At 36.9% G+C, this 26556-nt stretch overlaps 1 protein-coding gene across 2 annotated transcripts in view; it reads right to left on the reverse strand.

Annotated features, from left to right (window-relative positions):
• Positions 1-26556, reverse strand: part of DTNBP1 (dystrobrevin binding protein 1) — a 64325-nt gene that overhangs the window by 11944 nt on the left and 25825 nt on the right. For both annotated transcript variants that reach the window (XM_085051819.1, XM_085051818.1), the window contains exon 7: positions 23581-23603. In XM_085051819.1, the coding sequence (XP_084907945.1) occupies positions 23581-23603 (23 nt within the window). The remainder of the gene's footprint in view (positions 1-23580; positions 23604-26556) is intronic.

Genomic DNA, 26556 nt, shown 5'->3' on the forward strand with positions numbered 1-26556 from the left:
CCATCTTCTGACACTCAGAACACCACCATTCAGTGCTGAATTAAATCTTGCCTCAAAAATTTTTGCCTTCTTGCCTAATAACTAAAACAAAATGAGGGTTTAATTCCATAAACTGCTTTCACAATAACAGGTTTTCTGACTAAGCATGCAATTTATACCTCTCTCTTTGGAGGGAGGGGTAGATCCTGTCGAACACTCCTATAAGGCTTCAGACCCAAAAGGAATGAGCTGCAGATTCGTAGTCTCAGTACAGTTCAGTCTAACCTGACTTACCTTACACTGACAGTGAAATATTTTAGACCTGAGGAGGGATTTTGGTATGTTGGGAGACATACTTTAATACAAGTCTTAGGTTAACATAACCAATGGTTGCTTAATCAGAACAGAAAAAAAAAAAAGAAAAGGAAAAAACCTGCCTTTCAGATCACGCAACTAGTTGAAGGAGAATTGACTTTTTCACATGCTTGGTAAAGCTTTCCATATTTATTATGTAAACTATATTTGTTTACTATATTTGTTTAGAAACATATCACAGAATCATAGAGTGACTCTAGATAAAATGATTGAGCTGGAAGGCACCTTAGAGATCATCTAGTTCCAACCCTCTGCCATGACCTTCCACTAGACCAGGTTACTCAGAGCTCCATCCAACCTGGCCTTGAACACTTCCAAAGAGCAGGCATTTGCAACTTCCCAGGACAACCTGTTCCAGTGTCTCACCACCCTCACAGTAAAGAATTTCTTCCTAATATCAAACCTAAACCTATTTTCTTTCAGTTTGAATCCATTACTCCTTGTCCTGTCAGTACATGCTCTTGTAAAAAGTCACTCCTCATCTTTCTCTCCTTGTCTTTCCTGCAGGCTCCCTCCAGGAACTAGAAAGCCACAGTTAGGTCATCCTGAAGCCTTCTCTTTTCCAGGCTGAACAATCCCAATTCTCTCTGCCTTTCCTTGCAGGGGAGCTGCTCCATCCCTTCAATCTTGGTGGCCTCCTCTGGACTTGCACTTTCTTTCTTTCTATTTTAAGCTAATTGTAACAGGTGAGAAACTGCACAAATTAAAACTAAATATTCACATAGTCAGAACTGCAGGACCAGCAGTGAAATAACACTCCCTCAGGTAGGAGCCTTATTTGTTTACACCAAAATTTCATATGTAGCAATATTTTAAAAAGACCATAAGCCAATCATTATATCATTAGCACACACAACATGCTTGAAATATTTATTTTTTCCTGACAACTTAGTCTATTTCCTATTCCATTTCTGTCAAAACAATTTGTCCAATGCAAGCAAAAAAAAAAAATTGCTATTCATTCATCCAATTAATGCTGAGCTTATTTCTTAGAAAAAGAACCTTTAGATTACAAATCTAGTCCAGTCCAACACTGTTTGGTTAATGACCCAAATGAATCACACTACAAATTTTCTTTAGAAATCCCAGTGATGAGCAAACACTTTTGTTTGATATCATTAGTGAAACAAGATCTGAAATAGCATTCTCTTTAACAAACCAGCATCCGCAAGCATCCAAACACAAGGGGACTGATTTGCTAACAGACAGCTATTAGAGATGTGTTACCAGCTGAGGAATTTTAAAATACATGCAGTTTTCCATATTCATTAAGCACGGAGTATGAGTTATGACAGACCAGATTATTTTAAAAATCCTTATTTATTCTCAAATGCAAAGCAAAGATGCCATCATTCTTTAAAAAAAAGGAACATGTACCAGTGCTATTTGCTAGTAAAGCCAATTTGCAACATTAGCAATGGCATGTTTTTTCCATACTTTTTATAACACTGTAAGACAGATGTCTTCAAGCTACATTATAACAGTCTCTCATAAAAGTGTTTTCCAATCAATGGGTTGCTTATAAATTCAGCCAATTGGACACTAACAATTATACAGGCACAATAAAAGAAAGACAACCAAAACAAAAAATGTACTACATTTCAAACACAACAATCTGGCTGCACATAAAGCCATATTTTCAGAATATATGACTATATTTTCACTGTTAAAATTCCTCGTTTTCTACTATGGAAAGGCATTATATAGCAAGAAACAGGGCATCTAACACTAAGTGCAGAAATATATACAGTGTGTTTTTTCCACTCAACATTTTTATCTTTAAAATTAAAATGTGAAAAACAGTTTAGTTAGCACATGGGCTGTGATTCAGAGGTAAGGCAATATTCAGTGTGTCAGTTCTAAAGAAAGGATATTGAGTTTTAAATTTTTAATGAAACTTTTTAAGCTTTCTCTCATGCATCTAGTTTTTATATACCCAAAGCCATTCCACTTGCTTCTTCATTTCTTAACAGAATATTAAATTGTCTATAGCTCATAAATAACAGACCCTAAGGAAAAAAAGAGCCCTGACAGAACTTCCAACTTGCAAAATATTAGCTGTCATTAAATAGCTCAATTATAAGAATAAAATTCTTCTGATAAACTTGAAAAATATTTGAGATAAACCTTTTGAAGGGGAAATAAAAAAGAATCTTGAAAGATGATCTGCTTCCACTGGCTTGCTGACTTATTTGTGTGCCTTCTTCTAAACTGCTCAAACTTGCAACACTGAAGGTAGAATAACGGTCATCTTTATCTACAGTGTCAAAGCCCTTTCATAATTTTACTGCCAATTCAGAACAGTTTTTGCAACTTTGATATGTCTGTTTGTTTTTTAAAGCATTTAAGGATAAACCTTGAGGAGGAACCCATTCAACATGGGCAGATGGGAAGAAAACCAAAACCCTTCCTTCTTTACAGTCTGTAAACTACAACAAGAGAGTGTGTGGCTGGGTGCACTTTCTCCTTTTGTTCAACTCTGAGGAATGTCTCACACTTTAAATCTTCCAGGATTTCATGCATTAGCCAACATTTGCTGCTAGTAAGAAGGGAAGCTACCAGGTCACAACACACCAGTAGTTTTCATATTTTTCCTCTGACATACAAGTTTTACCATGCTTTGTCTTTAAAGACAACCAGACTAAACTAGTCTGGCAAAGTCAAGGCAGACCACCATTCAATCAAACAATAAACCTGAATTTTTGGTACAAGATCAAACTGGCACTGCCACACCAAGGGAGCAGTGGTGGCTGGGAAAAAGAAACAACTCTTCTAGACCCAACAGTTCTGAAAAAGAAACCCTTCTGGAGGTGTGTGTTTGTTTGTATAGGATCAGCCATCATCCATCCTCCTGAAGCTGGCACAGAATTTACATCATGTGTAAAACCAACAGCCAGCTTAGTGCTGGGTCCAGCTAAAGCTGCAACAGCAACTATGTTCACTAAAAACTATTTTTGCTGTTTAGTCCTTAATTGATCAATGGCAGCACTGGGCATGAATTAACAGTGTCATTTTAAACTTGTGCCTATTCTGGTTTAGCTTGCAGTAACAGGAAAATTGATTATAAAACTTGTTATTCAAATCAAACTGATTTAGATGACCACGTCGTTAGTTCTTCAAGTACTGTAGTAGGCTGGTTTGAAGGTACTGCACAAAAAGTAGCAGATCTTTTCTCATGTATGCCATATCTAAGATCTTAGATCTAACATCATTAGTTTATTATATTACTTTAAATAATTAATTAAATAGATAGAAAGTAACAGACTAATGGAAATTAATAAATTATTAGTATTAAATGCATCTAAACGCATTCCTTATTAGTATTAAATGCATCTAAACAAGTTTCACTGGTTAACATAACTAACCATGTCACTTGTCCCCTCCTAAGAAGAGTGTAAGTAATACCTACCTTTTCTCTTACTTGATGTTCACAGTTTTACACCAGCTTTTCATTGGGAGGAACTGTTATCACTAAAACAGGACAAAATTTCCTAGGTCTATCAGCTGCTTAACCCAACCCTTCAATGAATATATGCAACAAAAAGAGAAACACCAATGCAGCAAGGGAGAGGGTGGAGCAGATGGGTGATGTTACTGATGCTTCAGTGGAGCACTACAAGAGAGAAAGGAAAGGAGATATAAAGGCAGGGAAATGAGGATGGGGCAGAGGGAGAAGGGAAGGGCAACTGACAACTCTGATTCTCCAAAAAAGATAATAAATGAGATATGACCATTCATTCTGGATTTCTCAGGCCTGGTAGAGATTAAACAAGCTGTGGCAAGAAAAACAATGCTAACTGGGAGGAAGAAATTTAAAACAGAGGCAGAGAAGGCTTTGCCTTATTGAAACCAAACACCACAAACAAAAAGCCACTACAATAAAATTGGCCCTACTGAAGCTACTCTGACAGACAAAAACCCCAGAAGCTGCAGGAACAATTGCATTTCAGTGAGGAAGCACATCCTGCTTTGTGACCATCAGTGAGTAAACCCTATGCCTATGGTGAAAACGACCTGACAAATGACACCTAGGATACAGTATCTTATTTGAGCAAACAAAGAAAATCCACCTAAAGGATGCACAGACATCAAAGTGACAGTGAGGAGTGAATAAAAAGCAGAAATTCAGGAAGCTGATAAAAGCACTTACAAGGAGGAAGGGAAAAAAGAAGGGGGCTGACTGAAGAGGGAAGTCACTGTAATTAGGACTGTGAAACCTGTAAAATACACTTCCTATGAGATGATTCTTTTCACCATACACAGCTTTATGAAATCTCTCTCTCAGCCTTTCCCCCACCTCCTTTTTTTCCAGCACATGGATGCCACACAAGTCTGCAACATCACTGACTTGTACCTGTGCTGCAATAGAGTATAAAATGAGGAATTAATTGCCCTGACATCTGTAACGATCAACTTCTGCCATTAGTAAGCACCTTAAAAACTTTCACCTTTAGGCCAACTGAAAATACAGAACACTTAATTTATAACACTTTCCTTAACTCCTGAATATGTATAAGGCCTTGCCAACCTAATTTTTGATTTTGTTCTGCAGAATATTTTAGCACTAATTAGTCATGAGTATCTTAAACCTCACAAAATGCATGCACATTTCCTGCACAGGGCAAACATGCAGCTGATCTCTGAAAAAGTTGAATTTCCTAACCGTCGCTCTATTTCTCTAAACAGCACCTCTCTACACTAGGTATTATTTGCTATAGCAACAAAAACCACACACTGTATCTGTACAATAGGTATAGCTATGCATACCTGGACCAATTGAAAAAGCCCCTACTGCACAGTGATTCTAAAAAAGAAAGAGGAACTGCTAATTTCTGAGGCATTAGGATAGACTAGAAGCAGAAATTTATTGATCCTATTCAGTGTCCAATTTTTCCTCTTTCACATCTAAGCTTGAATAACATGCCTCTTGAAATCTCAACATCAACTAATTTTAGAGGAGGGCATCATTAGAACACAATGTAACCTTTATTAAATATGAATTATTTGTTCACAACACATTTGGCATGACAGTGGGAAAACATTGCCTTCAGGCCACCATTATATCTGCCCTGTTTCCTTCTCTTTCTTCCTTTCATCGTACATCTGCTTTGTCAGCCCCAACAGTGTCCAACTTCCATGGCAAAAGAAATTTGCTGCCTCCTTTTAGAGCAACCAAAAGTATTTTTATTCGTTACTAACACAGAAATAAAATTACGAATTTTAAGACCTAAGCTTTCAACAGCTTTAGGCAGAACATTTCTCATCTCTTCACTGCTGCTGTAGATTACAACAGATGACACCACATTTGATTTCACTGGCTTCATACAGGGAGAATTTCACTCACAGTCATGAAGACCAAATTTATTTTTTAAGTTAAAGATTAAATTTAATGGAAGCGGGTTACAAACAACATCAGAGACTCTAAACATTTGATGCCCAGAGACTTTGGAATACCTTTTAAAACACAAATTAGATGGGCAAAGTGGAATAAGTGAAGGGAATTTAAAGGAAAATATTCCTAAGGGCTAGCATGGAACCAATTTAATCTCTCCTGCGACTTCAGTAAAACAAAACCTGTGAAACATGACAAACAAAGACTATGAGGTCTTCCAAGACAAACACACCAGGGACAGCACCTGGTAAATCACCTTAATATCAGTTCCTAAACATACATGAAATTATGAACAAAGCTTGAGAGGGGAGTAGGAATGAACCAAGAACATTCCTGATCAGTTGGTACAGGTATTTTCTCTCCAGGATAGAAGGAATGCTATACCAAGGTGTTCAGCAAGCACTGAACGTCAACCTATTGTGATTCTCTTATAAACTATTAAATCTGTTTATAAGAGTGACTATCCAAGGCTAATGAGAACTGAAGCATGCATAAGGAATCAAAGTAACATCATTACTATAATTTCATGCTCTATAAAACTGTAGATGTTTGGTTGAAAGGCCTCCTATTTTGAAACATCCTTGCTGATATTATTAACTTAAAACTACTTTCCATCTGTGCCTTATTTATTAAACAAGTTCCCTTGACAATACTTGTGTTTCTATATACAGAAAGTAGAGTATCAACATCAGTGGCTGCATTAGAGACAGACCTAACCATAAAGAGCCTAAAATCTTGGTCAAGAAGAAAGGAAAAAAAAGCACTGAGACCTGAAAATACATCAATACTGTACTTTCAAAATGAAACTAGTTAATACAGAATCACAGAATCATTAAGATTGGAAAAGACCTCAAAGATCCTCGAAGTCCAACCATCAACCCCAGCACCACTGCCATGTTCACCACTAAACCAAGTCTTCAAGCACCATATCCACATTTTTGAGTGCTTCTAGGGATGCATTCACAAATGTGTGGAAAATGACTCATCCACCTCCCTGGGCAGTCTGTCCCAGTGCTTGACAGCCCTTTCCACAAAGAAACTTTTCCTAACATCCAATTTAAACCTCCCCTGGTGCAACTTGAGGCCATTTCCTTTTCTCTTGCCACTTGTTATCGGGAGCAGAAACTGACCCCCACCTCACCACACCCTTCTTTCAGGCCATTGTAGGGAGCAGTAAGATCTCCCTGAGCCTCCTTTTCTCCAGGCTAAATACAAATGCATTGTACTCAATGCATTACAAATAATTTCACATATTAACATATGAAGTATTACAGGGCTAGAATGAATTGCATTTTGATGAAGAAGTTTGCAAGGTAGCAGTTTCCACTTACTATTCAAAATAGGTCAGAAATTATATACTTGCATACTGCTATTATAATCCATTTTAAAAAGTGAAAACAGTAATCACATCAGCAGCTATTAAAGTCTGATGGCCTGCTTTTTCTAACACCTGTCTAATGCTTTCTAAGTAGCAAACTGAATGAGGATACTCAGCCTAGGGGGAACAAACATAATAAAGCCTGGAGGAGATTTCATTTTATAAGCATATGTAGCAATGTATATACAAAATAAAACAAGAGATGTTATTCTTAAACCCACAAGTCAAAATTAAGAATATACATTTACCATGAAGCAGCCCATAATAATAGGTCACATCTGATAGTTATGTATCTGGAAATACCCCATTTCAGTGTCTCATTTAAATTCCACATTAACGTCTGTGTTAAATGCTCTTTAAATGTTCTAAACACTTGACTGTATTTCACCCTTCACATTTATTAACCCACAGACTCAACAGATTTGAGAGCAAGGCAGCAGCCAGCTAGTTAAATCAGCAGTACTGGAAGCATAATGTGCACCCACTGAGTCACCAAGGTTATATAAACTGACACAGCAAATTAATACCACTGCTTCCCTGCCTCCCAAAATACAAACCACTCAATTACTCAGCCATTACAAATGCTATCTGTGTTTCAGTGCTAGAACAACTGTCAATGCCCAGAAACTGAGCTACCTGCTCATTCAAGAAGAGATCTGGAGGTCAGATCCAAGGCATGTCGAGCACAGGGATGTACCACTGGCACTTGCACTGCCCCTTCTTCACTCATCCTCAGGATGAATGCAGAAGTCAAGATTTCGCAGATTGCTCCAGGATATTTGTAGAGCAACAAAAGTCCTGCAGGGAATCAATTTTCAGGTGCTTCACAGATGGGACTGCACCTACACAAGTAGTAATAGTATGAAAGAACACTATAAAGTAGCTGAACTATAAAATATGGAAGAGCTATGATTAGAAGTACTCTGAAAAATACTTCTCTATGTGCACTTTTGACTTGCAGAATTTAACAGTATCCGTATGAACTTGGGGCCTCCTGAAGTGTAAGACTCTTAAAAGAAACAAAATACTTGTTCAATATAGTCTTAAAAAAGTCATAGCATAAAGAATCCTTAAAATAGAAGCTTGCAAAGTGCATTATATTGTTAGAGCAAATCTGTCTCCCTCCTGCCAGAGATGCTGGCGCGGTGATCCGCATATAACTCCACCTATCTTTTAAGGCAAAAATTGTCCTAGTACCACTGCTTGTGGGCTTTAATGCAAAGTTCTGGCAACCATCCAGGACTCCAGAAGGGAGGGAAATGCAGCTTTTCAAATTTTCTTTTTAGGTCATGACATAAGAGATCACACTGATGGCCACTAGTGCTCCATTTACAAACGCAGAAGGAAGTCAGCAACTTGTACTTAAAGAAAAAAGGAAGGCGTTTCTAAAAACAATGCTACATTGTACAGAAACTTCATGTTTACACAAATTATCTAACACTTTCCACAGAGATCAGTAAAACATAAACCAGAAAATATCATGTACTACGTGGAATTGAGAAACAAGGGTGAACCAGCATATTTTTGTCCATGGCAAATAGGCAATCCTAACAAACAGCGATGTTTTTAAATGGAAGCTTTAAGACAAATGAAGAAAAGCCCAAACATTTTTATCGAATTTTAGCCTGTCCCTGATGCTTAGAACATGAAAGGGTGTGCATGTTCATCACCAAAATGACCAGACTAAGTTTGAGATCAGCGCATTTTTAAGGTTAGTAAGTGGCATTTGGAGCTTTTGTCTTCTTTTGAAGAAATTCAAATAGTTTTGGTGCTTGAGATGTGGTAAAGTCTTCAGGCAACAATAAAATCAAAAAGCTTCCCCACACTTTTCTCAGACTTGCCCTTTTAAATGAAGTTAATGGCTCCATACAATTTTTTGGCTTTATACAGAACTCTTTACAGAAGTCTCTGCCAGCAAGACAGATGCCATATTGCCTTCTATATCAAAATAGCAACTAAGAATGATAAGTGAGGACATCACTGGAACATGGATCCAATTAGCAGAATATGGCAAAATTGACATTTATATAACAAAGTTTCAGGTTAGTCATCGATGACTAAATTTATATCACAGAACTATTAATCCTCTGTAGACAGAAGAGCAGCAGATTCCAAGAATCAGAAAACCAACAGGCATTTCAGCCCAACAGACTTCAGTAGAATCACAGAATGTTTAAGGTTGGAAGTGACCTCTGGACATCATCTTGTTCAACCCCTTGCCAAGGCATGATCACCTTGAGCAGGTGACATAGGAACATGTCCAGGTGGGTTTTCAATGTCTCCAGAGAGGGAGACTCCATGACCTCCCTGGGCAGTCAGTTCCAGTGCTCTACCATCCTCAGTGTAAAGGATTTGTGGTGGAACTTCTTGTGTTTCAGTTTATGTCCATTGCTCCTCATCCTGTCACTGGGCACCACTGAGAAGAGTCTGGCACCATCCTCTTGTCACCTCCCTTTGAGGTATTCATATGCTTTAAAGAGATCCCCTCTCAGTCTTTTCTTGTCCAGACTAAACAGGCCCAGCTCCCTCAGTCTCTCCTCATAAGACAGATGCTGCAGACCTCCACTGGTCTTTGTGTGCCTCCACTGGGCCTCTCCAGGATCTCCTTGTCCTTCTTGTACTGAGGAGCCCAGAACTGAACACAGCACTCCAGACGTGCTGTTCAAAGTTCCTCTGTTCCTCTTCCCCAGCAACCTGATGACTATGGTAGGGCAGAAAACAACTCATGCCAGACAAAATAAAAAATGGAGCAGTATCACAACACAGACAGACAGTATTTTCATGCTTATAGGATTTAAGAAAGCCTCTTTGCTAAATTAATACTAGAACAGTTTACACAATTAATAATTAGCTAGAGGCATACTAATTACTACAAAACAACCCCCCCAGCTCCCCCCAGTCCAACACACCCTGGTCTTTCCGGAATTTTTCTCTTTTTCCTGGTGGTAACTCCTTGAATATGTTCACATGTAGAGTCTCCATATCCCCTGCTTCATCAAGCAAGCCAAGCTCTCCTATCATCTTGTGAAATAAGCTCTCTTTTTACATCTGAATTGTTTCTCTAACACCTCATTTGCAGCTGTCCATTGGAAGTCTCATGATTGATCCATCCCTGGATGTTGTTTACTTTGTTCACAGATGAATTAATCCAAATAGTTAATTTTTCAAAAGCGACTTCATAATTGAGACTGTTTTCCTCCTAAATCATTCTCACTCAACAACCTGTCATTTGCAGAACTTTTTGGTTTGCTATTTATTATTTCTGTCTGTGCTAGATAAAAACTTTTCTGTTTTCTCTTCTGTTCTAGAGTTAGTCCACAATTCTTTCACGCACCAAAATAATTTTCGCTTAACGGATTTTATTAGACTGAAAAATTGCTAATATGCAGGAGAAATCTTCATTGGTACAAAAGCATGCTGAACTCTATGTAGGGACAGAGTATGAGAGAGATAGATACTTTCATACCAGCTACGGTTTCCCAAATGTAAAAACCAAGGACCTGGCTTTCTATTGTCAGCTTTCCTACAGCTTTGCATCTGAAACACTTTGAGATCCGATAAGAACCAGATACTACATGACTAGCAGCACAACTCTCTAAATATGTACCAACAAGCAAAAAGGGGGAAAAATACACGTCATCCAAACCCATAATGTGGATAGACTTCTTCCAGTCACACAGGTTTGTGGAGACAGAAGCTGAAGCTGCAGGCCCTTCCTGAGGACCCTGCTCTCCAGCAAGGGACAGGAACTGCCCAGCACCTGAGACTAACCACAGGGACAACTAACTCTGCTCTTTAAAACACAGGTAAATCTTTCAAATAAAGACTTAGGACATTGTGTCAGCAAAACTGCAATTCCCTCATTGCTCTTCCCACCTGCAAACCCCAAGCCTATAAAGCACCACCAGTTTCATTTCCCATCCTTGTGAATGCACAAGATAACTGAAAATACATCGGGTGGCATTCAGTGTGTCTTCTCCATGAAGCATGGGCTTCCAGCTTAACGTTCTATTGAACCAGAGAAGAAAGAATAAATCTATGAGGATTTAAGATTATGATCAAGAGAAAACCCTCCTGAGCCAATGGAAACGCTGGTGCACAAGGTCTGGAGTGATTACATAATCATCTAATTAAGCCAGAAACTTATTCCTATAAATGGCACCATTCCCGTTTGATTTAAAATGAGACACAGCCAACTACGCTTTGATCAAGTCTCATTCATGCAACATCAAAATAGCACTAGCTGCCTTCTACATAAAAGGAAAAAAAGGGCCGAGTGACATTTCCACAAGATTCTTATTTTATCCTAATCCACAGAGCAACCCAAGTGATTAAAAATGAAACAATGCGTTAAGTCAAAACTACCTCTTAACCTCTTTTGGCCTTAACTCACATACTCTATTAGAAATATCACGTACATATAAAAATGTTTTACTGATTTTTTTAAAAATAGCTCGCATTTTAAATATCTATTTATCTTACTCAATATTTCACCTGCAAAAGCAAATACACCACGAAAAAGCATGCCACACTAGCTACAACACTGAAGACTTATGTTTGTACAGTTTCAGCTCCACTGCCTTGATACAATTTCACATTACATACGTAACACTCAAATAAAATGGACAGAATAGTTTACCAGAATATCCACATTTTTGTTCCATTTACTGAAAGGAGTAGAGAAGCATTCAGAATTCCTACAAGCTCACATGCACACACCTCAGCCATCCACACACATCATCAGAACCTGAGCAGAACAAGTAGTTTAACAACACACTGCTGGGAAAGGTGGGGCTCCGATTTATGTAAGGATATGCTATAAAGAAGGAATAAATTACATCCACTGCAGGTTTTAAAACAATTCTACTATTTTTGAACACTGTAAGAACCACAACCATATCATATTTTGAGTACCACTACAGAAAGAAACAGTGTCATGTGAAGAAAAAAACTGTATCATCTATTACTGTAGATTAATTTAGTTACAAATCAAACTGATGACATGTCTGCACTTACAATTATATTTTTAACATAAAATAGGAGCAGCATGCCAAAAGAAAGAATACTGTAATTATAAAACTGTTAAAAAATTCATTTCCACCAAGATAAAGTCACAGGCAGCAAGAGCCTACAGCATTCGGTCTTTCAACACCCAAAAAGGTACTACATCTGATCTTATTAGAGATTTTAAAAGTAAGTATCTGAATATTTTTTAACTTGTCATTAACCTTAGCCCACATAGTGAGGAAAGAGATTATCACAAAAATCTATGTTTTGCGTTACTTTTTTTTGCTGTCAAAAAGCTAGAGATGAAAATGTGGTTAAAAAAATTAGAACAATCCTGGTTACCACAGAGGTGTTAACCGTTCCAATACTAATGTTCATACTAAGGCTTCTACTTTCTGCTGCCTCTTCCCAGCAGTACTTGGAGTAATATTGCTAAGGCTCACATTTCAAACTATTCTCCAATTTCATATTCTGATCCTTATATAATATCAAGGCTGGCCCCCACCCCACACACAAAATAGCTGTTCTACTGTCCAAGATACGATGGTAAATAAGGAAAAAAAATAAATACTTGCATCTGTGCACCTCTTTGTCCACACTTCCATTTCAACTCCAGGAAACAAGAATGAGTAAAGAGAGACAACTTCTGTCAATGTGTACAAAGTAGTTAAGAATATAAGATGGATTATACCAGTAGTATATATACATTGCTTGCAACACTGACAATTTTGAGTGTAAAGTGGTCACACCACATTCAGCAGAACAGAGGGTAAATTTTGCCATCTTTAAATAAACAATCAACTGATTTGACCAGACGTATGGAAAACAAGTATTTTTACAAATTAAGTATTTCTAATCAACACAAATGTAAAGAGTTGTCCTGTATCAGATGAATTCCTTAAAACTAAATATTCAACTTTATATTATTATTTAACATGGAAATCAACTTTAGTGGTCAGAATTACAACCCATAGGTAGAGCCTTGATAAAAGCATGCTCCAACAGGTAATTAAAATAACAAATAGCTCAATTTACTCCTATCTTTTGGTCCTGAATATCCACTGAAAAAAACATCCATGTGAATGGTAACAGAAAAGAAAACTCTTCCAGTGGTTATATAAAAGAGAATAAAAAGAATCAGAGTAGAAATCTATGTTTTATTTCTACTTCAATTAGTGCATGGTTCTAAACATCATTAGTTAAAAATTAACAGCATAAAAATGTTATTGGTTGCATTATTAGGAACATTGTTTCATATGATATAGGGGGCTTATATGAATGTAAATAGCATTAGCAATTTCATTAAAAATATACCTTTAAAATTTACTTACTGTTTTATTTATCTAAAGGAAATTAGTAGGACTGCATCCATGCTAATACATTCACTGTTTTATTTTTTTATTCTCGCTTTTATCTTCAGATAATAATTCTCTGTCTCCTCTCATCCTCCAGTGTCACCCCACCCTTAGACACGCCTGCTTGAATTTTAGCTAAGATATCTGTGTATTTGAATTCTTTTACTAACTCTGATTATTTTTGCCTTGATGATAATGCAAAGCAACAGACAAAAGCAAAGCAATAAACAAAAGCCCTGACAAAATAGATGTTAAGTCACCACGTCTTTCAAATTTGCTAAATCAAGTTGATAATTAACCTGTCATTTATAGCACACCCTTTGCAAATCAGGCAATGGCGGTAACTGAGGAAATTAATTAAGCTAACTTTAATTTCATTTTGCATTTTACATTAGCTTAGCAAGTTAAGGTGACAAATAACGAAGATGATAATGAAGTTCCACCTACATGAATTCTTCTGATTATTCTCAGTGCCTCCCGGAGATGACATGGCAGTAAGAAATAAGCAAGTAAAAAGAAACCCAGCACTGGTCAAGTGAAAGCTCCAGTTACCAAGCAGCCCCAGTGATGTGCATCTTCACTGATGCAGAACAAAGACCTTTGCCAGAAGGCTGCTCTTTCAAAGCAGTGGTACCGTGACGGGCAGTTTCCGATGGGTCACTCGCACGCAGATGCAGCTGCACACACATGGATACTTCAACTCAGTGCCTCCCCAGAACCTGAGCACAAGCTCCCAGCAGCTGGGCTCCACCAGAAATGCAGGCATGTATTTGGGAAGCTACCACATGCTGCTGAGCCAAGGGGTGCTGCGGAGACGGAAATCTTCCCAGCGGGATATAATCTGATGACACGCAGCTACAGCATGTGTTTATTTGGCAGAGAGCTGGAAGCAGCTGAAAATTATTCAGGAGCAAGGGAAAAGGTACAGAAGGGTTTTGAATTCTTCTCTTTATTAGGCGATGCTCACAAGGCTCTCCCCTCAAAGTGCCTTTCCTTAATATGGCTTAACTCAGATACCGCACAAACCAGATTACATACTATTCTTACTTCACACATAAAATATTAAAAGCCTTGGATGTGATTTTTAAATAAATTAGGAACAGTATTCTCTACTGGAAACTGAATTTTCTCTATTACATATCCAGGCTACATTTTAATCAAAAACAAAAAAAAAGGTTATGCAGTTGAGAAAAAAAAATACAGCAGCAGCATATGACTGAGAATCTTTGGCTCTGGTGATGCTGCAGTTACACAACAGCACATTTATGTTTCAAAAACTGTAAGGTATTCCTCAGAATTGGGAACACTGACACTCATTGCCTTTTCAGTTCAGGAGGGTGCACAGTGCTGCCAGAAACCAGGACAGCCATAGCAATTCCTTCCTTTTACTTAAAAAGATCACATTTTGAAAACCTCCTCTGTGACAATTATACAAAAATCTCTGTGACAAAATCCTGAGTAAGGACAAAAGGCAATTATATAACAAATACTTCTCCAATCAACATCATTAAAAAAAAATACCAAGATGTTTGGCCTACAAAACTCAGCTCATTTAACTGGTGAAAATAACACCAAAAATATCTATGTGGAAGATTAAAAGAATAATAATAATCATGAGATAATCCTGCCTTCAGTCGGGACTTTGATAATTAAAGGATGAATTCAAGTTAGAGCTGTAGACAAAACAGGCTTCTATCTTTTTTTCACATCAGCCATTTAAGCATGAGAGACAATTAAAATATTACACCTTTAAATATTTTCTACATAAACTGAGTATGACGGGACTTATGTTCCCATGAAATTGTTTCCTATTATCTACACAGTTTGCTATTCACTCTGGCAACGGCTGAAGAAAATCCCTGCTGTTACCCTGGCCTCCTCCACTCCTCACAAAACCAGGATCCTGCAAGGCTGACTCCAGCACAGGGTAAACTTCCATCACACCCAACAGGAACTGAATCTGCACACCCATGAGGCATCTTATTTTAAGCTGCAATGATGCCAAATTTATTGTGATACATCTGACCTCTGAAAGGGCTTTTGACTTAGTGCAATACTAGATTATTCAAGGAAAAAAAGAGAAAACTATATAAATGCATCACTATTAAAATTTGTTGGGAGGATAAACCAGCCCCCTCAAAATGCAAAGACAAGATGAGAGGGCATATGGGTGACTCATGAAAAAAAACCCACAAGATTCTCTAAAAATTTATGTAGACAGAGCAAAATTTAATAGAAAGGAGTGTTCCTGCTCTCCATTCTGACGCAGTCAGAATTAGCATTAAAAAACCCTGATAAACACAAGGTTTCAGAAGTATCAGTAACATTAGCATTCTATGGGTTATATTAATTCATTGTATGAATAGTACTTTCAGGAGACAGCAACCACATAAAATCGTGAAATCTAGTTGAGCATGGAGACTACAAACTGCACTATCAAATCTGGAACATAAACATTTACATTACAGCCAAACACACAACAACAACCACAACAAGGCATTTAAAGCATTAAACCAGAAGTGGTTTGAGGTAGAAGTGACAAAACCAAACTTTGATCAGCCAAGTTACAAGAGCACACAATATTTATTCCAAGGAAATCTAAGTATCTAGTTTGCCCATAAATAATCTGGTACCTTTATATCATGCTTTTGAGACTTCCTTTAGGAACCTACTCCCTATTTACAGCTTTGAAAATTCAGGCCTTTTTCCAACACAGAGGCACCTTAGTAATGAATGCCATTTTCTCACTAAGACACACCCAAGGCTGTATTGACACTACCAAAAATTCCCTGTTTTTACCTCACCAGTTGAAAACTAATAAAAATGAGCAAAAGGAAAATAATTCCTCATCACAGCAAATTATTAAGAGCTGGGGTTATTCAGCCTGGAGAAGAGAAGGCTTTGAACAGCCCTCACATTGTGGCCTTTCAGTAACTTAAGGGGATCAAAACAGGAGGGAGAAGGATTTTTTTTTTAATGGGTAGATAGTAACAGGACAAGGGGCAATGGACTTAAAATGAAAGAGTGGAGGTTTAGATTAGATGTTAGGAAAAAATTCTTTACTCAGTGAGTGGTGAGGAACTGGCACAAGTTGGCAAGAGAGGCTGTGGATGCCCCATCCCTGGAAGTGTTCAAGGCCAGGTTAGATGGGGCTCTGAGCAACATGGTCCAGTGAGAGGCACCCCAGCCATGGCAGGGCGGCTGGAACAGGTTATCTTTAAGGTCCCATCCAGCCCAGACCATTGTATGATTAAGTTAGCTGACAATGCAGCCCTCCTCTAGGCAAAGCATAATGGAAATTGGCTTTCTGATGTAGTAACTGAAGATAGAATTGTAGAGAATTTTGTTTCTACAGTTCAAATACACCAAAACCCCCTTTATTTCCCTCTTCCATTGAAATGTAAATTCTACTTTTTGTAGAGAAAATACTGTCCTGAAGGTTTGACGCTGATTAACATAGCAGATAACAAATTTATTTCCAGTCATCTGCAAAATAAATGCATACACAAGATATTATCCATTGTTGTTTGCTTCACTCCCAATAATAATACTTAATCAAGAAAATGTTTTGCTGCCTTTGTCAAAGGCAGCTAATACATTTTTAACTGCACCTAGTGCTTAGTACGTGTTGCCAATTAAGAAAGAAGTCATATTTAGAGGTTCAGCAAGAAGCAAGCAATTGCTTTTGTGTATTATCCCAGAAAACAGAAAACTTCCACAGTTCTTGGGTATGAATCCATATATAGAACAAGCTCCCAAAGTATGCCATTAAGTTGGATAATCCAGCCAAACAATCAGAAGTGTGCAACTCAACACCATCCACCTGTGGGCTGCAGAAATGTACATTTGAAAGCTTTTACATACATTTCAGTACTGGTAATATCTGCCCAGATGTATAAAGATTAAATTATTTAGTGGGAAGGACTGAAACCAGTGAAAGGCCAAGAGTGAACCTTCTTCAAATTCCTCTATTTAAAAGGATTTTAAAACAAAATCATTATTTTTTAAAAAGCTTGATTTTAGGGCCATAACTTCTTCAAGGAAAACAAAAAAGAAGCAAAAATAGAAGACACAAATAGCTAGATACAGACCTAGAAACTTTAAAAATGAGTCCCAAGAGTTAAATAGATGCAACATTCTGTAAACCTGAGGACATCAGAAGCAACATCAAAAGCAAGGTAACTTCAAGGTTTGAACGTATGAGGTATAGAATTTGGTTTTCTTCTCCATCTGTCTCATAATTAAATGCATAAGTAGTTAAACTCAACTGCCTTTCACTCAGTGTTTGACCAGAAGTTCTAAAGTCTCAAATCCTTCTCTTTTCTAGAGAAGGTTATCATATATAAGAGTCTTGGTCAATTCTTGTCACAGACAACACAGGACATCCAGGGTTCTCCTTCCATAGCCTGGATGGGAATGAAGCTAGTAAAACACAGTATTAACTAGAAATCTACCAGGATATTTTCAGCTCATAGCAAAATAATGAGGAAAACTCCTGAAATCTGAATATAAACCTGAATCAAGCAATTCTTTTACAACTGTTTTCTGGTATGACAAAGTAAGAGTTGTCTGTGCTACAAGGTTTAAACACTTAAGCTTTGGACCATGAGCTCCATGTGGCTGGAATGAATTTCTACCACAGTGTCAACTTACTCTTGCTCACAAGAAACATACAGGATTATGTGCTCAAAATTGCAGCTCAAATGGGAGAACAGCTACATCATTGAATGTATAAGCTGTAAAGACCTCCACTGCATATTACCCACTCATCTGGAAGGCAATATGAAGAGTAGGAAAAAGTGGGGTTTTTTGACTGCCATCAGAATACAGCATGATAAAGAGGATCCCTGACTATAAGAACAAAATATCAGTTTGATGTACTATTTGTTGAAGCAAGTAGATTTCAAAAAATGGAGAAGAAAGAGATGGAGTCAATAGACTGTTCCAAGTATTGTGGGCTCTTAAAAAAAGGAACAGCGGAAGTCAGGAAATTAAAGTTTGGATATAAACATACTTAAGCTTCTGATAAAAGGAATGGAAAACTGCAATTTCAACACCGGCGCCTTAGATGTATGAACAGGGATGACAAAAAAATCTGCATATCAAATGTGACCCAATGATTTAACCTTGAAGGCAAAAGCAAGAAAAAACCACCCCTTTAATTCACAGGCCACCTTCTCAAGGAGTATTTTGATAAAGCTCTTAAAATTTATCAGGACTTGTTTGAGAGAGACCTCTGATTCCAAAGGCTGAAAACATATTTTGTTGTGTTGTAAATAGAAGTGCTGAAAATGGTCATATGACCTGTTTCCCTGAGCTTGAATGAAACTAATCCTGTTAAAGCTTAGAAATATGCATGACTCAGTAGCCAAAGCCACGTGCATATTTGCCCTTGCAAAGTTGCTGCCACCTTTCATTGTCCAAAAGTGATGTGTTGCTGACCTCTAAACAGCCTCCAGTGCTTTAGTTTTCTTTCCAGAAATGAACTCAAAACATGACATCCATTGCAAACTTTTAATAAAAAGGGACTTTACAGGCAATTTTAAAATCTATCATGTATACAGTTCCCATTTGGATGAAGTAGAAGTAAACTTTATTTCTGAAGTAAAATTGACAGCATATGTGATTACCACTGTGTAATTCTACTACTTTTAAAACTTTAAATTTTTTTCCTACTCTCTCGCCGCTGATTACCTACCTCATTATCTGATCCACTCTTCCATCTTCTAATGAGATTAACAGTATTCTGTAACTATTTACTACACAATCCTGGCTGCTCTGGAACTAAAGGAATGTTAACTCAAAAAAGAAATAAATTAAAAAATGGTACCATGTGCCTAAAAGAATGATGGAATTATTTGAAATCTCAATGCAGTCATAAATGCTCTAGGTTTCAAGTATCAGAAGCAAATAACCACATATGTGCTATCTAATTTCCAGTTTCTCAGCTGTGAAATGAAAATGATACACACTCTTTCTAAACCATGCAAGAGCACAACCCATCAAATACCAAAATCAAAACCACAAACAAATATCAACTAAAATAAACTCTACTACTGCAAGAAATTGCCAAGATCCACAACAGAACACTGTTTTTTAGCATCTCTCTAAGTCTCAGCCAAGACAGGACAGCACAGAGCATAAGCCAGCTCCTGCAAGCAGTTCTCCAAAGACTGAAACTGGCGAATGCTAGGAAGAAACTTGCAGACTACTCCATATGGCATACCAAGGTTTCCATTCATAAATCCATCATCATTCACAATACAGATCTCTGAAAGATAAACTACTAAAAAAAGAAAAGAAACTAGACAACCTTTGAGATATTCTGTCCTGGTTCACTCACACTTCAGGTGCACAAATGCCAGTGCTGCAGCAGTGTCAAAGACATCACACACTCATTCCCTGCCTTCTTCAGAAAGAGATGTTCAACATAAAGAAGCAGGAAAGCTTATAAAGTTCACTTTCTAGGCATCACAGATTATTAAGTGATAATGAATTTAAGTTACTCGGCAATAGAAAACCCTTGTGGTTGAAAGAAGAGAGACTGGAAAGGTTTGCCCTGCCCCTATACAAACAGGGGTGCAGCAAAAAACAAAACAAAATTTCTGGCCCTCTAAAAATAAGTCTTAAAGCAAAATCAAGGAAAGTAAAATCTATTTCTCCCAATGAAATAAAGTACAATTTGCATTACCAACATGAAAATGGCAGGAACAAATTCTAAACCATTGAAAGATACAAAAGTAATCCATAATTTCTTAAATTAGTATTATATTTTTATTTCATGCTCCTTAAAGGTAGTAACATCAACAAGCAAGAGGGTCAGTGATTCTCAGCACTTTTCAACACTGCAAATAGGCATATTTACATTCTTTGTTAGAGCCCCTTCTGGATGACACCTGGTATCCTCAAATAATATACTTAAAAGGTCAATGAACTACCACTTTGTACCTTGGCACACACAGTAGGAAGTCATAAATGAAAGCAGAAACAATTCTGTTTCTCAGTTGTGTGAAGGTCAATTTTCTTTCAATATTAAAATAAGTAAATACGAGGTATGTACAAGGGCACTTACAATGTTTTTACGACTACAAACATGTGAAGAGTTCACAAGTTTACAGGCTATCTGTTTATATTTACACATCCACAAAATTCCAGGGAAGTAAAGTTTTAAAACAGATCTGAGAGGTCTGTGAAGCTACCATCGGCCTTGTGAGTCACACCTGCATTCTCAGGGTCAGTGCCAACATGTAATTAGCATTTTTTCTGTATTCATTGTGCAGTTGATGGGATGCATCACTGAATTCAAGTTTCTAGTGCTCTGCTATTTTGAACCTCAGACTAGACCATTCAGTTTCTTAATTACAGTAAAACTTGCTTTCTATGCTGATCTAGGCTTAAGAACTCCACACTGCTGAGTGTGACAGTTGCATTTGGACACTGAAAAACACGCATACAACTCTCTTTTAACCCTTCTAGCAAACATTGAAGGAATTTTTTTGGTGGTAGCTTAATTCTTGCATATTTGGATAGAATGATCTTGTATCTTTATGAAAGATAGTTTTATACAAGACATTTACCATCCTTATATCCTGGAAGCTATTACATTTTAGCATATGGTATTCAAATTCACAAATAACAAGTTACTATTATAAAAAATGGCATTTCGGGTTTTTCCATTGAAACGGGTTTTAATGTACAGACATTTCAAGTGCAAATGCATTAAAAGATGCAAGTGTACACATAGGCATTTTAAACAGCTCTTTCCTAGACCCTGCACTGGGTATTTAATGAACAGAATGTTGATGAAGACAATCCAATCTGGACGATTATGCAAAGATAGATTAGTTGAGGATGTAGTCTATATATGTAACATAAAAATGTAAAGAACCATCTAACTCCAGTACTTAACGTGTTTCAGTTGGAACCAGCTTTTCCCATGTTTTTTTCTTTTTAGATTACATTGTTAGGCTGCTAAATTAGGACACACTGCCTGCCCTTGCTGCTGCCTTTTTCTTCCTCTGTGACAAGATTCCAAAGGACATCCACCGAGTTATCTCAGTGTGCTTCATCAACCGGAACTAAAGCCAACCAAGTGACAGATCATTTTTGCCAAAATCTAGTGAGCCCTGGAAGCAGCTCAAAACAGAAAACTCAATAGGAGCCCAAAGTTAAATCCGGCAAAGCTGCCACAGAACCGAAACATCTGCCATTACATAATGAATCCTTCACAACAAGGAATCTCTAGTCTCCCTGTTTCCACTCAGCTGATGAAAGATACGCTGGATACTCAGACATTAATGTAAGGTCCAAAAGGCTGGGAAAAGACTGACTGAAGCCAATACAATGAATACCTCTACTTCACAACCCAAGCTGACAACAAAAATTCCGAGATCTTAGAAGGAACAACTTAGTAAGCAAGAAACCCAAGAACATTTCCTCCAAGCATGTATTTTCAATCAATTGTGCACCTCGATTTTTAGTAGTTTAATCCAAATTTCCTGGGACATGTCAGGCAAAACAGTGAAAGCTGTTGCCAAAGTCAAAACACTGAATCTATTGTTTATTTTAAACCTTCTTGTAGTCATCTTATAGAAAGAACTTAGGCTTGCTTGACAAGACCATTCTTGAAATTTTCTTAGCTATTACTCCCTTCTCTTCTGTCAGGTACAAGCTTGTCCACCAGTTCACTGTACAAAAACTCACACAAATTAGGCTGACAGATGTTTAATATCCATTTTCAACAATTCGTCACTCTGTGCTTCTCTAGCCTTCTCTTGGCTACCAAGACAAGGTTTTCATAATCAGTGCTGGAAACCTGTATGCCTCTGTATCCATTACAGAGCCAGTTGATCAGTTTGGTATAAATTTCAAGGTCAACACATAGAAAGCACATTCCTCTTCCATCAAGATCATTGTCTTTGTAAAATACTTACTGTCAAATAAGGTTAAAGTCTGTATTAAAATAAAAAGAAGCCAAGAGAGAAATTACTTTGGAAACCACCCTCCTGGCTTCCAGAAACTCACTTAAAACACCTAATCAATACAAACAAAAAACCAGGATTCACTGTTCTCACAAGCACCAGGTACTGCAAAGTAGCTGCCTTGCTTTGGATCAGAAGGAGCTTGGCATTACCTTTCATTTTGTATTGAGTTGCTCTATGTTGAAAGCTGTCAAATCAATCAATCAAAGGGTTGTTTTGGTAAATTACAGAAAAAGTGACATTTTACATAATCCGTGTTGCTTATCTATTACTGTAACTGTTATTTTCCTTTTGTAGCATCACATAAAGATGAGAGAGTAATGAACTGAAAAGGCAAAGGAATGCGGCTGATAGAAATTTCCATCCCTCCTTTCAATTTCAAGAGACAACTGATTGACGTAAGTCAATGCACTTGACTTCATTCTCATAAATACCAGTCAGAAACCCACAGTCACATCCTATCCAAAGGAAAAGATAAAAAAGATAATAGCAATTCTCAAGCTGATCAAACATTAACCTCAGTAGGCAGAGTAAGCCCCAGTTTAAGATTTACAGAAAATGGGATTGTGTTCCATCTATGTACCACAGACAAAGCAGTAATACACGATAGAGTTTCCAGCCATTACAAAATATTTTTGACAAATATTTGTATATATCATCGAGTATCTCCAACAAGTTAAGCTACAAAAATTAAATTTGTCTGATAGCATTATACTGTGAAAACTCCCTAGCAATAGCCAGACAAAAATCTAACGAGTAACAGCCTGCCACATGTGCCAAAAATATATTCATGCTAGGAAAGACATTAATTAGTTGGAGACAAAGCCCTTAACCTCCAAAACTGAACACCAAGGGAAAGGCTTGAATTAGATAAGGGAATCTCTGAAGCCTAGATAAGACAACAGAGTGTCTGTGTTCTCCCTACATTTAGGACTCTTCCAAAGAAAACAGTAGCAAGAACAGGTAAAATGAAAAATAAACAGCCTGCTGGGTCAGCATAAAACTAACCTTGTCAAATGTAGAAGGGCAGCAGTTCCTTCCTAGTTTTATTTAATACATGAATTACTGCAACACTTACAAACATTTAAATAGAAAATAAAAAGGGAATTTTACCTTTGAATGTCTCCAGTTCCTTCCTGTTGGAGAAGAGCAGAATTTAAAAAAAATAATTAGAAACACTACATCTAGAACAGCAGGATTTATTTTACATGCATCACAACTCATTAAAAGACAAAAATCAAAGAATTTGATTATCACCATATATAAGGGTAATATTACTACATGTGTTTATCTAAAGCAAACAAAATCAACCTGTTTAGAAATGAGGCCATCACCTCTTTATAAACATTTACAATTATACAGATATTGCACATTTATATCTAGCTAAATAATTTCCAGATACACTGCTCCAAAAATAACCAAGACTTTTTAAAGCTTTAGTTACTAAAGTGTCCTTTGCTTAGCAGATATTTACCCATTTACAGTACAGTGAATAACAATTAGTGTCCTATTTTCATCAATGCTATACAGAAACATTTTGGCAACACTGAAGGAGAAAAATTTGACTATATCACTCATTCAGTTAAAACAGAGAGACAGGCAAAGAGACATAATAGTGATATTCCTCAGAGGAGAGGATTTTCAAGTATGGAATATGACAGCTAACCCATAGTACTCATGTACCAGGAAGCTAAGAAATGAAGCAAAAAATAATAGCATTGTTTTTGCCTTCATACCAGGGAACCTTCCACTTTTAGTAGTTACACAATTGTGAATGCAGAGAATATAAAACAAAGGGAAATATTTTCTGTTTTTAAGAAATTGCAAAATCGCCAATCATCATTACTACAAGACAGTGATTTATCATTAATTTAACGGCTAAAGAAGAATCAAGGTAATAGCTTAGATAAGGCAGAATGCTGGCCTTACAAAACACTAACTTACATCAGACACTTTTTCAGTCTATGTCTTGCAGAATGCCTAGTTTAATTCTGAATTTTGAAACAAAAGTGACTGTAAGAAAAATAAATTACAGACTGAATTAACAGTTGTCCACATAAATTATTCTATTCACTATCCACAGACTAAAGCACTCTTCAGTCACCTACCAGAGACACTGTTTCACAATACCTATGCTATACCATAATAACTTCTTCTACCCCTTAACAGCTGATGCAATTCAGCATTTATTCTTGAATCAAGAACAGACAAAACTCTTTCAAAGCTGAAACAATTTATTTTCTAAGCACAAGAAAGTATTCTAAAAGAAGCAAGGGAATGCATTTACCTCCACATTTTCAGAGAACATCCCACTTCTGTCACCAAACGTTAAACACAGGTTTTTGAAAGAATGGGTGCCTTACCAGGAAATAAGCTATAGTGTGATTCACAGTGAAGAATTCTATTAGTTGCAACTTCCTGTGAGTATCTATTTCCTTTCCTGATTCTTCTCCATCCCTTTCCCAAGTTAGTTTCTTCCTTTTTTACCCGAGAAAAAAAACTACTTTACAATATCTGTAATTTTGAGGTTCATCTACTAAAAAAATTTTCCTACCCTGCAGACTCTAAATATAATTACAAAATTCTTGAACACTCTCACAAGCTGCACTCATTTTTAACAATGGCACAGTAGTTGAGAAAGCAACAATCACAGGAAATGCTTGTTTTCCACGGACTGAAACAAAACCATACTGGAGGAAACATCATGTGAAAGTAAGAGGAGAAAAACTACATTAACTGCACCTAAAATCAGGAGATTTTATGACACTTGTCTGCAAAAGGAAATATGAAAAAATTACTGCCATTGTGTGGAAATAGGTTAGTAAACAAGATGGCAACACAGTAACTAACTGATAATCACCAATTTTGCATAAACCCCCAGAATTTTCCTTTTCAACATTCATCAATACATTTTTAGGGTTGTGTGGCTAGCACAGGTCTTTCCCATGAGAATTCTTTTTGTGTTTTATAAACAAAGATAAAGTTTAGATGTTTTTTAAAACAGTGTCCCAAGATTTGGACAGCTCAGGCCTGGCAATCAGGCCTAGGGGGAGGTCTCAGGCTGACCAATCGGGGCAACCTCTGAAAAAACTATATATATATTGAAATCAAAACAATATAGGCCTTTTTCCTTCTTGCCACTGAGAACTGGGTTCTTTTCTCTGCTAGTAGCTCAACAGAGACAGGGTTGAGATGCATTAAGATGCCGTTCCTGTATTCAGATACATAATTGCCACTCATTAAGAAAGTTGGAAACAAATATTTGACAATTTTTTCCATCACATACCTCTGAAAAATTAAAAATATCTATGATTAGCATACAGTAAATAATACAAACTTGCAATTTAAGGATCTGTACTTCCTAGTATCCTCATACCAATTCAGACCCAAAGACTGAAGATTTTATATTTTACAGAGCATGAATTAATCAATCACATCTTGTGGCTTCTCACAAGACTTTCAATAAAACTTACTTTTAGAAATATATACTAAAATACATGCTTATTGAAAACACATTCTGCATCAGCAGCATGGAGGATTTTTCTTCTATTTATTAAATCAAATTATCCAAATAAAAACTTGGGAGTTCTAAAATTTTAATCCTAAATCTCACTTATCAGCAGCTTTGGTAAGAACATGACACTAAACTGAAAAGTGGAAAGGAAACTATGACTTGCAATGACACTGGAAAAACAGATGGCTTACGAGTGTATCAGTACATTTTCTAGTTGTGTAATTTAAGACCCTGCAGACAGATGTACAGAGAAAAATGTATAACGGAGTATTACACTTCTCCCCTTTTAAAGTAAATAAATATTTTTGTATTTATTGATAAACTGTCAGAATGAAGAAACCTCCTATGTCTTCTCTAAGAGTCTAGAGACAAAAAGTCATCTGCAGAATACACTGAATTTACATTAAAAATTAAACTACATATTTGGACCACTGACAGTGTGAAGAAAAAACAATTTGTTAGAGCAATTAAAATGAAAAAGATTAAACTGAAAACAGTTTTGGAAAAGAGCCTTCAAAGCAAGCTTAAAAGACAAGCAGGAGAAAACGTAAAAGGCAACTGAAAGTGCACCATAG

Source organism: Lichenostomus cassidix, chromosome 2 (assembly GCF_008360975.1).
Source record: "Lichenostomus cassidix isolate B80296 chromosome 2, HeHo_3.0, whole genome shotgun sequence".
NCBI lineage: Eukaryota > Metazoa > Chordata > Aves > Passeriformes > Meliphagidae > Lichenostomus > Lichenostomus cassidix.